The sequence below is a fragment of the Pyrgilauda ruficollis genome, unplaced genomic scaffold, assembly GCF_017590135.1.
Source record: "Pyrgilauda ruficollis isolate IOZ18807 unplaced genomic scaffold, ASM1759013v1 scaffold12, whole genome shotgun sequence".
Taxonomy (NCBI): Eukaryota; Metazoa; Chordata; class Aves; order Passeriformes; family Passeridae; genus Pyrgilauda; species Pyrgilauda ruficollis.
Genome location: NW_024510321.1, coordinates 11,119,711 through 11,133,284, shown reverse-complemented (window position 1 = coordinate 11,133,284; position 13,574 = coordinate 11,119,711). Strand labels below are relative to the sequence as shown.

Sequence of the window (13,574 nt, the reverse complement as noted above, 5' to 3'; positions counted from 1 at the left end):
ACCGTGATAAAAACAACCATAGGAGTCAGGAGGGAAAACAAGAAACAAGCAGTATGAGTTTATGTGGAAACAAATAGAGACACCCATCCATGTAGTGCTTCAACCCAATACATTAGAGAAAAAACATTTTTCATTTACCAGCCTGCTATATGCTTTCCCAAGCCACTGAACTCGATCTTTGATGTTCATGATAACTGTGCCTAAGTGTTTGTGAACTACACCATTTAAATCCCCTCAAACATCAGTTTATTTTCTCATGTAACGTATTCCTACAGTGTAGGATTAACAGACACAGCAGAGGCCTTCAGGCACCGAGAATGTAAATTAGCCTAATCTCAAGAAAACAAGATGTGCACTTAACCATAAATATTTTTTATAATCACATCAAACATGATATACCTGGTATTCAGTTTTATATAAATTAGTTGTTATGTCAGACCTACTTCTGAGGTTATCCAAAACCCAAACACATAACATTATTTTTACTCTTCAGGCCTGAATAATATTTACAGACATTAATGCTATATCCAGCTCTACAATCATTCGAGACACATTATATAACTTTATTTTTTTATTTGACAAGCAGCAGTATCATGTTCATCATTTTTTTTTACATTTTAATGTAGATACAATTATTAGGTTATCTGTCATATTACAATATTTAGGTTTTTTGTGTGATTTTTTTCTTTTACTTTGTCTTAAGATACATTAAAAAACATCAACTGCAAACGTGAAAGGGGAGGGGGAAAAAAAAAAGCATGGTACCCAACCAATTCTCCACATTTCAGCAATACTTCACTCATTCTTTTAGTAAAGTTTTAAGAAATGTCATAATGACATGAGCTTGAAATATCTATAGGCATTTTCATTGACGCTCATGACATGGCACTGGTGATGTTGTAAACAGCAGAAAAACAGGGGCTGCCAAGTGACCAATTATGGAGGCACAGGCCTGCCTCTTCCCACAGGAACACACCAAACAGTGACAGCAATGATCTCCTTACAATCATACCTGCAGGACAGCAACATCATGCTACATAACTGTATTCGTCTGCAGAGGCCTGGCTTCGCTCTATGTACTGTTTGTCTATCAGGACTTCAATACACTTCTTAATCATGCTGATACTTGGGTTAAACCTAGCTCTTGATTGGCTAATTACCTGCAAAAGAAAGACACAGATTTTATGTTATTTTTATTTTTCACAGTTATAAATGTCATCTAAATATTTGCTAAAAGCTTTAAGGTAAATTCCGTACATTTTTCTTTTAAAGGCAGAATTAAATACTCCTGGAATAGTTAATTTATAACAAACAAGATTTATAACAAATTTATAACAAACAAGAAAGTATCTCTATGTATAAATGTCAGGACACTGAAACTGACTGGTCAGCTCACTGGTTACTTTGGCCACATCCCAGATCTCCTCATTCCTCTCGCTTGCTTCATTTGTCACAGTACTAATGAAAAAAATATCCATGTTAAAAATTAATCTAATATTAACACATTTCTTCACTACTATCACAGTGGAGTTACCCTACCACTAACCTGCTTTCCTATACGATTGGAGAAAATCAGGATGAACTTCTCTTTCTTGAGTCACTGAAGACAGACCTACAATTTAGTGAGTTCCATCTGGCTATGCTGGAACTTTTTAATACATGCAGTAAGAAGATATTTATTGTAAAAACAAATCTATATTTGCATTGTGGAAGAAACTGCCAATCCAGGCAAAACTTTTGATGTCTCTTAGAAATTCTCAGTTTTGCCCATTCTGTCACAGGGAAGGGGAAAAAAATTGTCTAACCAATAGAATGTGCAAATCTATAAGCATGAAAATTTTTCAAACAGAAGATCTTACTACTCAAGTGTCACAATATATTCTGTAGTTTCTTATTTCTTCTGTAAAGAAAATTATTTTTGTTTCAGCTGAATTTTCAGTTTTCTTTACAACTTGTCATGGCTGGCATTGTCCCAGCTCTAGAGTTTGCTGGGACCTTCTGTGAGCCAACAGAACTCACCAGGTGGAACTCACCCAGCAAAGCAAACAAAAACCTCAAAAGAGTGAGTTTTGTTGGGCTAACAGCCAAGGGTCTGGTATGTTCCACAGCAGCACAAGTGAGGAGAAACTGGGTGCTAACAAGCTGATAGGTCTGCTCGGGTTTCACCAAACTTAGCCCTCCACTGAAGCTGATTGTCATAATCACACTTCCTGTATTTACTTAAGACAGACACAGCGAAAGAGAGAATTTTGTATTGGTATGGGTTTTCTTGTTGTTGTTGCTTTTTTTTTCTAACAAAGACAGTACAAGTAAGAAGGATAGACAAAAATACCTGATGATCAGAATAAAAATTTTCTGGGAATGACTGCTCTGATGTCTCCCCTCCACTACTCTTCCAGTCTTACTCATTTTATAGGAAAAGCTATCTCACCCCGCAGAGGACTGCAACATTGAGCTAGAATTGAAATTATCAGGGTGCATCTAACACAATTAACAATTCCACAAAGACCACATGCTGACATATACAGGTCTACCAAGGGCCTGGAGTATTTTCTTGGACACCTAAATGAAATGTGTGGTGCAGTAGTGTTAGAATCAGAGGTAACTACATTAGGGTTAGGAGTCTCTCAATCTCTCTAACAGTATAATCCTGCCCCTATAGCTAAGAAAAAAATACTAGCAAGGTGAGAAAATATTAACTATTCATTGTAAACTGACTCCTTTCAGAAATACTCATTCTTACTCATGAAGTCAAACAGCATATTTTAATTGATACATTATATATAAGAATATAAACAGCATGATAAAAATAACAGTGGCACCAGAATTAGTAACAATATCACAACTATACTCTCTACCTAGTTTTTAACTCAGTAACCATGAAAATATCCACCTTTTTTGCAAAGCTGAAGAAAAAGGTTCTAATGTTACTATTCTGTAAGGGCCCTGCCAGAGCAAAACATAGCAGGGGCATGTAAGTAAGTGGCCCTTCCACTACACAAAGGAAGAAGCAACCAGAAAGGATTTGTTTCTAAAACACAGAAATTTGTAATCCATTTCACCCTTTTAAACTGATATCAGGCAAAGTACATTTCAAGAAATTTTTCTAATAATTTGACAGTGGGCAGAAAAAAGTATTCTCAAAGATGAAAGGGCTTCCCTATAATTTTCTAGCTTTAATTGCAAATTCTTACACAATTTCATGATAATTGTATAGATGGTTTAAATAATGGGAAACCAAAAAAACCAAAGATTCTGAGAAAAATCAGGACCTATGCTGCCTCATCTTTTAGATATTCAAAATCAGATTTCTCAAATTAAGCTTGTTTTCAGACTATTTATGTAAAAACACTTCTTCAATATACAAAATCTTTAAGAGGTCTCACACTGCATCTTCTGGGCTTACAAACTCCCTGTTGGTGCTAGGTTTTTATAAGAAATAAAAATTAAGGAGTGGGTGTGGTAAACCGTTTCCTCCCTGACCACAAATTACTCAATGTCTCTCCACCTCTATGCTCAAAATGGTTGAATGAAACAGGAATCTCAATTCCCCCTCCCACTAGTCTTCCCAGTCTTCTCTGAGGCTGTCCAGCAAGGCTCAGAGATGCAAGAATGAATTAAACTGAAGAAAGAGCTTTGGAAGGTTGAGAAAAGTAAAACTGGGAACGGGCTGGAAGAAGCAAATGTTAGGCTGGAATGAGAAATACAATTAGGCAGGCAACCAGCAGATGGGAAAGTGGGAGAAAAACTAAAGAAATAACACTTCATTCCAAGCCAGACTGTGACAGTTCACAGGTCATTAATCTGGAATCTAAAAAATCTAGAGAACTGTACCACTTTGTGGAAAAGGGAGATTAAAAAGTGCATGTCTCCATACTCAGACAACTTTTAAAATTTAAACCATTAGTTATAATAAAATAATGATTAGAGCACAGAATTGGCTAAGTGCTTCTGTGGAACTTTCATACTAGAATATCCCTATTCATGTTTTCAACTGAACCCATAGCTCTGGCAATGATTTTTTAGGATACATCTCCTGGCATAGAACCAGCCAACAGGAAAGAGCAAGAACTTAATGCTTTGGTGCTAAGACACATTTACAAGATTGATGGATCCCAGCTAGTGCTCCAGTACTGCAGTTCAAAACAGACTCCAGGGAAATTCTCACTAATTTTGCTGGAGTACTGGTTTCCACATGGCTGAGTTTTGTAGTCTGATGTTCTACCCTACTACCCTGAAGATTTTCATGAAATCAAGCTCAAGGACTTCTCTTACCTCCTGAATAAGAGCATTATGTCGCAGCACTTTACGTGCCTTCATGATACGGACTATAGCAGCTTGAAGATACATTTTCCTGTCTTCATCCACAGCACTTCGGGTCTGCTCCATCTCCTGTGACACAGGAAGAACAGTAATGCTCAAAACACTGTAAGACCAGTAAAGACTGCATAAAAGGATCTTGAATCTCTGCTTTTTATTTTACTAATAGTGGTGAACTATATTAAAAAAATGCATGTGTAGTTCAATTCCAGTAAAAGCATGTCCATAAATTAAGGATATCAGGTTTAATGAAAGTCAGCAGGAAGGTAGGAGAGAGGCATCTAAACCAACATTTCTGCTAGGGAGAAAAGCAATCAGGATTGACTAATATATTGAGTTTGGCAGCACATACCCATCTTGTACAAAATCCTGTGTCTTACGAGATACACTGAGAACATGGATTAACAACACAGGAGTTGATTTTAGTTGCCAAAGAACACAAAACCATAGGAAAAGAGTTGATTGGTTCTGCTGTTCTTGCAGTAAGTTCCTTTATAAACACCAGCAACAAGAGTCTCACGACACAGACTAAACATCAATACCATTTGGTATTACCATTTTGTTTATCTTTTTATTTTAATTCTTGTTCCCTATTTCATCTTCTCTTGCCTATATTTCAAGTTCAAAAAAATGGCATTGCTTAAACTTTCAACCTACAAAATTTCTTTTGTAAATCTTATGGAATCTGATATCTGCATACACCAAACCAACACAGTAAATTCCATTCTAGAAAAATAAGCTTTCTAAGCTATTCAGGCTAGAAACATCAAAGAATACTTGCCTGTGGTGTGTCTTTCTGCATTGATGTGGTAATTTTAAACTTTGTTCGTTTACTGCTGAAGTTCATATTTAATGAAAATGTAGACTCTGTCTCTATATCTTCCTGCAATAGACAATAGTTTTTAAAATCAGACATGGAACCAGAAAATAGTAACAGTTTACTTTGAAAAGTCACAGTTAGGGTCTTACATACACAGAAAAAATTTCAGATCTGTAGCTGGAAATTCTAAAATGCCATATGAACCAGGTCAATTTTTAAAGCTAGTTTAACTGACCCAAAAATCAAATCTATTTCAGAAAGCACTATTGAAGAACTCTGCCCTACAAGAATTTTGTTAGCAAGAAATTTCCCTTTTAATACTTTGATAGCTTATCTTAGTTGCAAACACTCTCCATTTAAAGTCATTTTCTCCCTGCAATTTCTCCCTGCAAAGAAAGTAGGATTTGCATTTATCTATGACAGGACCTCAAAGGGGAGCTGCTGCTTTCATAATTTTTACAAAAGTTGTCTTCCAGAATTTAAGGAAAAGCATCTAAACATTTTGGTATGTTATAGCAGAAACGGCTGACAGACTGCAACTTCTACAGTGCACATCTATCTGCAGATTTAAAATTTTTTCCTGTCAGAATCTTGATTCTTTTCCACATATATATGTGCTTATTATTATTATTATTATTTCCATATTTTTTTCCTACAGTAAAAACACCTTTACATTCAACACAGCATGACTGGACATATCTCTGCAGTTTCCAGGCAAGAGTCTGTACCAATTTGCAGCAGAATAAAGTTACTGGGATTCTGAGACCTTGGAATCTTGCCAAACTGTCTAAGGCACAAACATTTTAGTAAACACAGAAAATATTTATGTAAATATACACTCAAACCAATATTAATTCTAATTTTGTATCTTGCAACAAGTAGTCTTTGTTACAATATATATAAAAACCAGGATATCAGGCATAGTAGAAAATACAACATGAAAGGGGAAAGACCAAGAGCTTTAAAAATAATAAGCTAACAAAAAAAAAAAAAAAGCTAACATTAGCTTTTAGCATTATTCTGCTGACATGGTTGAATATAAACCAAAATAAATTATGTATCAAGCATGAACTCAAAAAGCATGATTCGAATGAACCAATGAAGATTTTGAGATGAAGCTTCTCATATTCTTTCCCCCACACTGTTCACAAAATGAACAAACAAGTAACAGCAAACTACAACATTTACTATACTGTGCTTTTCTGTTTGGCTCAGATACAGGTAAAGAGAAGTTTGTGTATTGAATTCCACTGCTTAAACCACTAAAGCTCACTTGTTTATTTAATAAGTAAGCTGATAGACTGTCTACAGGTCTCCTATCACATTGCTGGATGGAGTGCAAAGAAAACAGAAATAGTAAAGACACTTGAATACAGTAGTTTGGAAGACAAAGAACTAGAAAATGCAGTGGGGTAAACATTAAAAAGTAAAAGGGTTGGAAAGCTGTATTATTCCTTCTTCTATGACATAACCTTTAAGAAATTGGGTGAACTTTATACAATGGACATAAAAAAATGTAAATCCTTTAAATAACAGGCAACATTCTAAGATTATGAAAGGTCTCACTGTTTCCTGTAATAGCTCCCAGTGTTTTATTTGACCCATGGTTTACCAGACATCTTCCCAGCAATTGTTTCAACCTGAGCTCATTTCTAGATATTGGAAGCATGTCCTATGCTTCAGCCAAGCACCAGCTCTTCCTTGTGATCTCATTTCCCATTTTCTAAAATTTTCCTGGTTAAAAACAAAAGCATCTGTCATAGCAGCTTTGGATTTCTTCTTGTAAGTGAACTGAACGCTTATCTCAGTTCCTTCTGTCTGATACTGTCTGCATAGTGGGCTTTCTGGATGAGCTGGAAGCACATGCTAGATCTGTATGGGATGCACAGGCTCTTCTGCAGTATTTCTTAACAGAGTAAGTCTGTGCCCTTTGCTGTACTGGAAAAAAGATTTCACAAAGGCTATACAGAAGGATGAGAGAGTCAGAAAAAGAAGTATAAATCATTGCCTGAATCACAAACAAAGCTCAGATATTATTGGAATTCCAAGAAACTCATACAATTATAAGTCTGGCAAACTGCAGCAAAAGTCCTAAAGTCCTCTCACAGAAGTCCTCCTTGCTCTCTTTCTTGCTCCTGTAATCTGTCCACAAGGAAGAACACGACTGCTCTTACTTTCCATCTCTTAATCCCACAAATATTTTTTTAGGATCACTGTAAAACTCTGGTTTACTACTTGGGCTCCTTCCTGTGATTCAGTAGAACTTTGAAAGCAAGGCAACAGAAACAATAAAGAGTCTCTGCATTATTACCTCTTCATGCTGCTATAGGCATAGAAAGCCTATATGACAGGCACTCTACTTCCTCCTGTCCCTTTCCTTATAAGTACAGATTTACAATTTTTCACAAGAGTCAAAAATAAAGCTTAGAAAAATAAAAGTAAACAATGGATATTTTTAAAAATTCCTCAACAAATATCAGAATGACAAGACCGAAAACACTAAATGTTTTTATATCACTATGGCATACCTTGTCTGAGTCATGGTTGATCATTTTGACGTCAAGCAAAGATTTGATGGTTTTTGTCAGCTCCTTCTCATTCATTTGTGTACTGTCCTGAAGCTCCTTGTAACTGACAGTCTCACTGTTGTTGAAGGCAAGCAACACTGCCATTTGGTATGTTGTGACCATGGCTACGTAAGGTTTGCACAAATAATTCATTTTTACTTCACCTGTAATGATACAAGTGGTATTTTATAAACTGATGAAAGGTGCTGAAAAGTTATCTGAAGCCTAACTAACAGAGCTCCTAGTACATTTCCAGAAATTCAACTTAAGTCTGTATTTAACACTTGAAAGGGAACAATGACAACTGATGCTGTGAATTTACACATATACAGCGTGGCCTACAACAACCACCCCACCCTGATTAACTATGCATACTAGACAAACAGTGCAATATCTAATAATAATAAATATCTAATAATCATAAAAGAAGAAATTCCAAGTAGACTCAACACATTGCAATGCATAAACTTCAATTAACAGCTTACACAGAATCTCAGAATAGTGATTAATGAGGAAGTTGATTAAAGGAAAGATTTAAAAACAAAGTAAAATACTTGTCCATCAAAAATTTTTCATATTCTTACATTTTTTAAATTCCCATGAAAAACAAAAAGCACTGAAGAAATCTACTTGAAAGCAGATTTAGATTTTCTGTGTGAAGGTGAGTGTGAGTTAACAGCAACCTTCTGTTACCAGAACTAGATTTTCATTATATTACATTGTTGTGGGCTATGGTTTTCTACTCCATGTGATATGTTGCAGTGCTCAGTTGTTAAAACCTGATAATGAAAGCACTTAAAATAAAACATGATTGACTGAAACTTACTAAAATAAATACTTAACAATAATAAATACTAAGTAATTAAATAATTAAAAGTATGTATTTATGTAGATAGTCACATACCTGAGCAAAATAGTATAATACGCATTCTTAAAATTATTTAATATTTATGTAAGGAACATCAATACTACAGAAACAATTCCAGGGCAATTGTTATCAACTCAGCAGATCTGCAGTGCTTTTCTGCAGTTAAGAGCATACAATTCTAGTTTTATTTGGATTTAATAAATCACAAGTTTATAAGACATGGATTTTGGAAATTCTAAGTACTACATATTAATTTATAACACAAAATATGTCCATTGACTTTATATGCAAAATAATGTTCCAACTCCCCCATGTTTTTGTCATTTGAAAAGAAATTTTAGCAAGTAACTGTTAGACCATAAGCAAAGCACTTTGTTTTTTACCTGTACAAAGATAATGTAACCAAGTAAGCTTCCTTCCACTAAAATGCTGACTGTAAAATAATTCAAACTGCAAAACAAAATGAACACCAGTTAGTCACACATATAACTACTCACAAGAGTTTATCATCACCCTACCACCTCATGAAGAAATACTGGTTTTATGTCCATCATACTGGATGAAAACATTGCAGATCCATTCATGACAGCATTTTCCTTCAGAAGATGAGTGATGACTGAATCTTAATTTAAGGCCTACCTCTGGTAATGAGAACTTCAACAGATTCAAAAAACCTTTCCCTAAAATGAGATCAAACTCTTTGAACTCCACAATGCCAACACTGTGCACAAACACCTATTTGGCTTATTCTGATTTGGTCTGGAAACTGATTAACATTGAAGGAGAACATAAGAACAGGGAGTTTTGATCTCTTTAGGAATTAGGTGTTTCTCCACCCACAAGCTTGCACAGTATGAAAAACAGTATTTGTACACCACTCAGATAAATATATATTTAGAGGAAGCTTCATCAGTCTCAGATAAAGCTGCTGAAGAGGTTGCCCAGTTACATATGTACTCACATACTTTGGAGTGCAATTGCAATACTTTTTTCTCCCTTTCTAAATCCTTGCCAGAATCCCAAGAGAACTCTCTCCATGGGTCAAATCATCAGACTGGACAGTAAATAAAGACATTGTCAGACAATTTCCAAAGACTAGCCCCTCAAGGTCATGTTCTGTTTCTTTAGGGAATTCTATTTTAAAGCACTGATCTCTACCTAGGAGACACATGAATAAGTTTGCTCCTTTAAAATGGCAAAACGGTGAAATTAAGCAAGCAACCCAGACTCTGAGATGCTTCTGATATACAATTCTGTACCAATTTTCCAACTGAGGCACAACTGACAATACTCCTATTTTAACCCACAAAGACAGCAAAAACTCATCACACCTGGTGATCCTGTAGTCTGGGTCAGAAACTATTATATTGCTAAAAACAAGTGCTACTTAAGTGGAAATTAAAGCTGAATAAGTAGTCCTAATATTCAGCAGTAATACAAGAAAAAGATCCTTCACCACAGAAAAAAGACAACTGCCATTATAACTTACATCAAATAGCAATTGAAGGTATAAAAACAACTATAAAAATCTCTTATGTCCAATAATACAAAATGTGTATTGCCTAAATTGTACTCCATGAATTACACCTTAGCAAAGATCAACACAAATATTTTGTTTTTCAACAAACATTGTACAGGTAACATTTAGAATACAATAACATAATCAAAAGCAACAAAACACTCTACCTCTACAAAGCAGAAATAATCACATAGGAAGAAAATATATGGCTAAAGCAAAACCTTTACTGCTTTGAGAAATCATAAAATGAGCTTTTGAGAACTTAGCACAAAGCTTGACCTTGAACAGCTTCTATGAAACAGGGAACAAGAAACCTGTATTTGCATCTTAATCTGCTATTAAGACTGTTCAGATTTAATATTAGAAACAGAATCTTCTTTTATCTAAATATTAAGAGTTGGTTTTGAAACAAAGAACCAACCTAGTTCATTTGATTGCATTTATTAGCCTCTCTTTCAGCAATCACAAAGTGTAGAAGAGAGATGTGAAAAAGCTACACAAATAGATACATAAATTCAGTAAGGTATTTGAGTGATCCTTCCACATTGCATATGGACTGGAAACATGACAGACATAATTTACAATCAAAATAAAGCAGCTCAAGTTTTTCTCTGTTAGAATGATGATTTTTCATTTGGAGTTATTTTATATTTCCCACATGTTTACAGGAAGCCTCCTACTAACCTACCATCTGTACACTTTTTTCCAGTTCCTGAGGAATTGCAAATGTAGAAGAAGGAGCCTGAGTTAGAGGCCATGCACCAGCCTAAAAGTATTGGGAAAAATAAAAGCATTAACATTTTCACATAACATATGTTAAGGAAAAAAGAATACTCTTAAGTGGATGTATGGTGTATATTATGTTGTAAGACAATCGATTGACACGGGAAGTTTTACTGATAATTTTTTACTGCACCTTCTGCACATCCCACTGAGGTATTAATTAAGACTGAAATTTTATATCACTATTGTTTAGGAACCTAGTGGTTTGATTTTACAAAGAAACACTAGGAAAGTAAGTAATTCCACAATGATCACAGGCCATCAGTTCCCATATAAAGTAGTATTCATAATTAGAAAAATTGTATATCTGTTATCAGAACATAAAAAGTAAATACAAATAACTCAGCAGCAATAAACATACATTAGTACCTGTAGAACATATATCTGAAAACTAATTCCCAAATCAATGATTGTGTCCTGGTTTTTGATGAAGTTGTTGAATTTATTGTTGAGATCAGCACTAACGCTCATGTCTGTATACATTCGATGGAGCTTGCTGGTAAATTCATAACCACAGGCTTGCTGTGAAGAAATATTGCAACAGGTTTCAAAGTGAAAACAGTACCCATCATACAAATTATGTTCCCTAACTAATACAATATGAAAATCTAGTCAGCAGAAGTGTTGTTATATTTACAGAAAGCACTAGTTATAATAAAAAACAAACACTGTAAAATAAAATTATATTTATCGTAGTTTCACCTTATATACACTAATCTGTTTGAAAAATATTGTTTTATAAAATCAAAAGACAGACATGTTTATGAAAGTCCTTGATACCTTTTTAATGTTAACATCAATGACTTGAAGGCAGCTAATAAAATTATCCAAAAACTCATAAAAATCTCAAATGCCTAGGTGATACTCAGCCTTTTTTCTTTCAAAGACTACCTAAACACTAGCTTTTGCTGTCAGATATTAGAAACAGATTTACCAGTTGCTAAGTTACCTCTGGCACCCTCTGCTGCTCCCTCTCAAAACTACATATTCCTATATTTGTTTACTCTGTGTTAGAAGAATCCTACCTTACCTTTAGTTTGTTTATCATCGCTTCTTCAGAATCCATAGACATAGACAAACCATGAATTAATCTTTTGGCCAACATTCTGGCATAGAACTGCATTAAAAAGAACGGAGATGAGGATTTTAAGAAGCATAACCACATTCTTCTTTTAAATGTGACATTTTAACCATTATTGAATAGGAAAAGTTACCTTTTGGAATACATCTTTGTCATCAATGTATTTGAAAACAGTAATGAAACTTGTAAGCTTGTCTTCTACTTCATTCTCTGTCATTCCTTTTGCTGATTTCTTTAACAAGTTGTCACAGTATTTGGCCAGCTCAAATTAAAAAAAGAAAAATCAAACCCAAAACTACTTGTCAAGCTTGAGAACAAATGTATGCCAAGGTATTTCCAAACTTCTACAACAGTTCAAACATTAAATAAGTCACAGTTTACTGTCTCACATTCTACACAAAGGCTGTATTCATGGGAAATGATACATTCTACACCCACAGAAAACACAGTATACACCAAAAATTAAAACCATAGCAATTTTGCATGCTCACAAAATGTGTGTGCAGCATAAGCTGTTACTACTAAAATACACACCTGAGTGTGACCCAGTGTGAGAGCTGGATATGCATGTGAAGGACCCTACTGCAATCCATTTGATGGTTATATACAAGAATTATTACTTTCTGTGTGCATCACTTACCAACTCAGGTGCTTTGCAGATCGACTTGGGCTCCCGATAGTTAACTACTGATGTCAAAGCCTACATAAAACATGGAGCAAAGAGAAAAATTGTCAATGACTTAAACTTTTTTCTTTTATGAAATTTGAAGAAATCAAAAAAATCCTCAGGGCAAAGACCCATCTGAGAGCCTATAAAACTGAACTACACAAAAGGGGATAAAAAAAGAAACAACTCATAAAAAGGATAAATTAATGCCCTATGAGAATTTTGTTGTTAAACATTTTCAAGTTGCGAATTAAGTAAAAGTAGAAAGAGTAGAAGAAGAAAAATAGTTACAGAAAACCAAAGAACAAATTAAGTTCTGATTAGAAACTTCACAAAAGTATTATGATTTTGGTATACAGCAATATTATGGTCCAAAAGAATGGATGGAAAGAAACTTGGGAATAAGTGCAGATAAGTAGATTTGAGTAGCAGCACATGAACAGCATGTATGTTGAGCTGAAAAACTTATATGATGTGTTCACAGCAGTAAGAAACGGAAGTGGTTTTGGTTGTTCGTTTTTTTCATACATTGAAGAGGAGAAAAATATATTGTTGAAAGTGGAAATTTGAAGTAGTAGAGTACAAACAATATGGTGACTGAAAAAACCTAAATATGATAAAATAGGAAAGAGATAATGGCAGTTTAGAAATGAAAAAATATTATCAGAAAAACAGAGTTTCTAAACTACATGTTACATTTAAATTAGTGTTGCAAACTAACAGTGAATCAAAAATACTTCATGACCATAGTTCCCAGGAATTATAGTTCCTCTGTAAAAGGAAAATATTGTTGTTATCATTATAAAGACAAACTGACAAGGAATTCTTCTGTACAATACCTCAAGATTGCAAAATTTGCTAATAGGTCCCTAGAATTCCTCTGAGAAAAGAATGCACGACTGGACAAGAAATAGCAATATCTTTAAAGCTTGGAGCAATCTTTTGCAAT

At 34.5% G+C, this 13,574-nt stretch overlaps 1 protein-coding gene across 4 annotated transcripts in view; it reads right to left on the bottom strand.

Moving 5' to 3' along the window:
• Nucleotides 1-558: 558 nt before the first annotated feature.
• Nucleotides 559-13,574, bottom strand: part of CUL2 (cullin 2) — a 40,475-nt gene continuing 27,459 nt past the window's right edge. For all 4 annotated transcript variants that reach the window (XM_041487846.1, XM_041487857.1, XM_041487826.1 and 1 more), the window contains exons 12-21: nucleotides 12,599-12,658; nucleotides 12,092-12,220; nucleotides 11,908-11,994; nucleotides 11,247-11,399; nucleotides 10,783-10,860; nucleotides 8,959-9,025; nucleotides 7,669-7,871; nucleotides 5,102-5,203; nucleotides 4,276-4,392; nucleotides 559-1,160 (exon numbers count right to left, since the gene is read on the bottom strand). In XM_041487846.1, coding sequence (XP_041343780.1) covers nucleotides 1,029-1,160; nucleotides 4,276-4,392; nucleotides 5,102-5,203; nucleotides 7,669-7,871; nucleotides 8,959-9,025; nucleotides 10,783-10,860; nucleotides 11,247-11,399; nucleotides 11,908-11,994; nucleotides 12,092-12,220; nucleotides 12,599-12,658 — 1,128 coding nt within the window. In that variant the 3' untranslated portion in view covers nucleotides 559-1,028. The remainder of the gene's footprint in view (nucleotides 1,161-4,275; nucleotides 4,393-5,101; nucleotides 5,204-7,668; nucleotides 7,872-8,958; nucleotides 9,026-10,782; nucleotides 10,861-11,246; nucleotides 11,400-11,907; nucleotides 11,995-12,091; nucleotides 12,221-12,598; nucleotides 12,659-13,574) is intronic.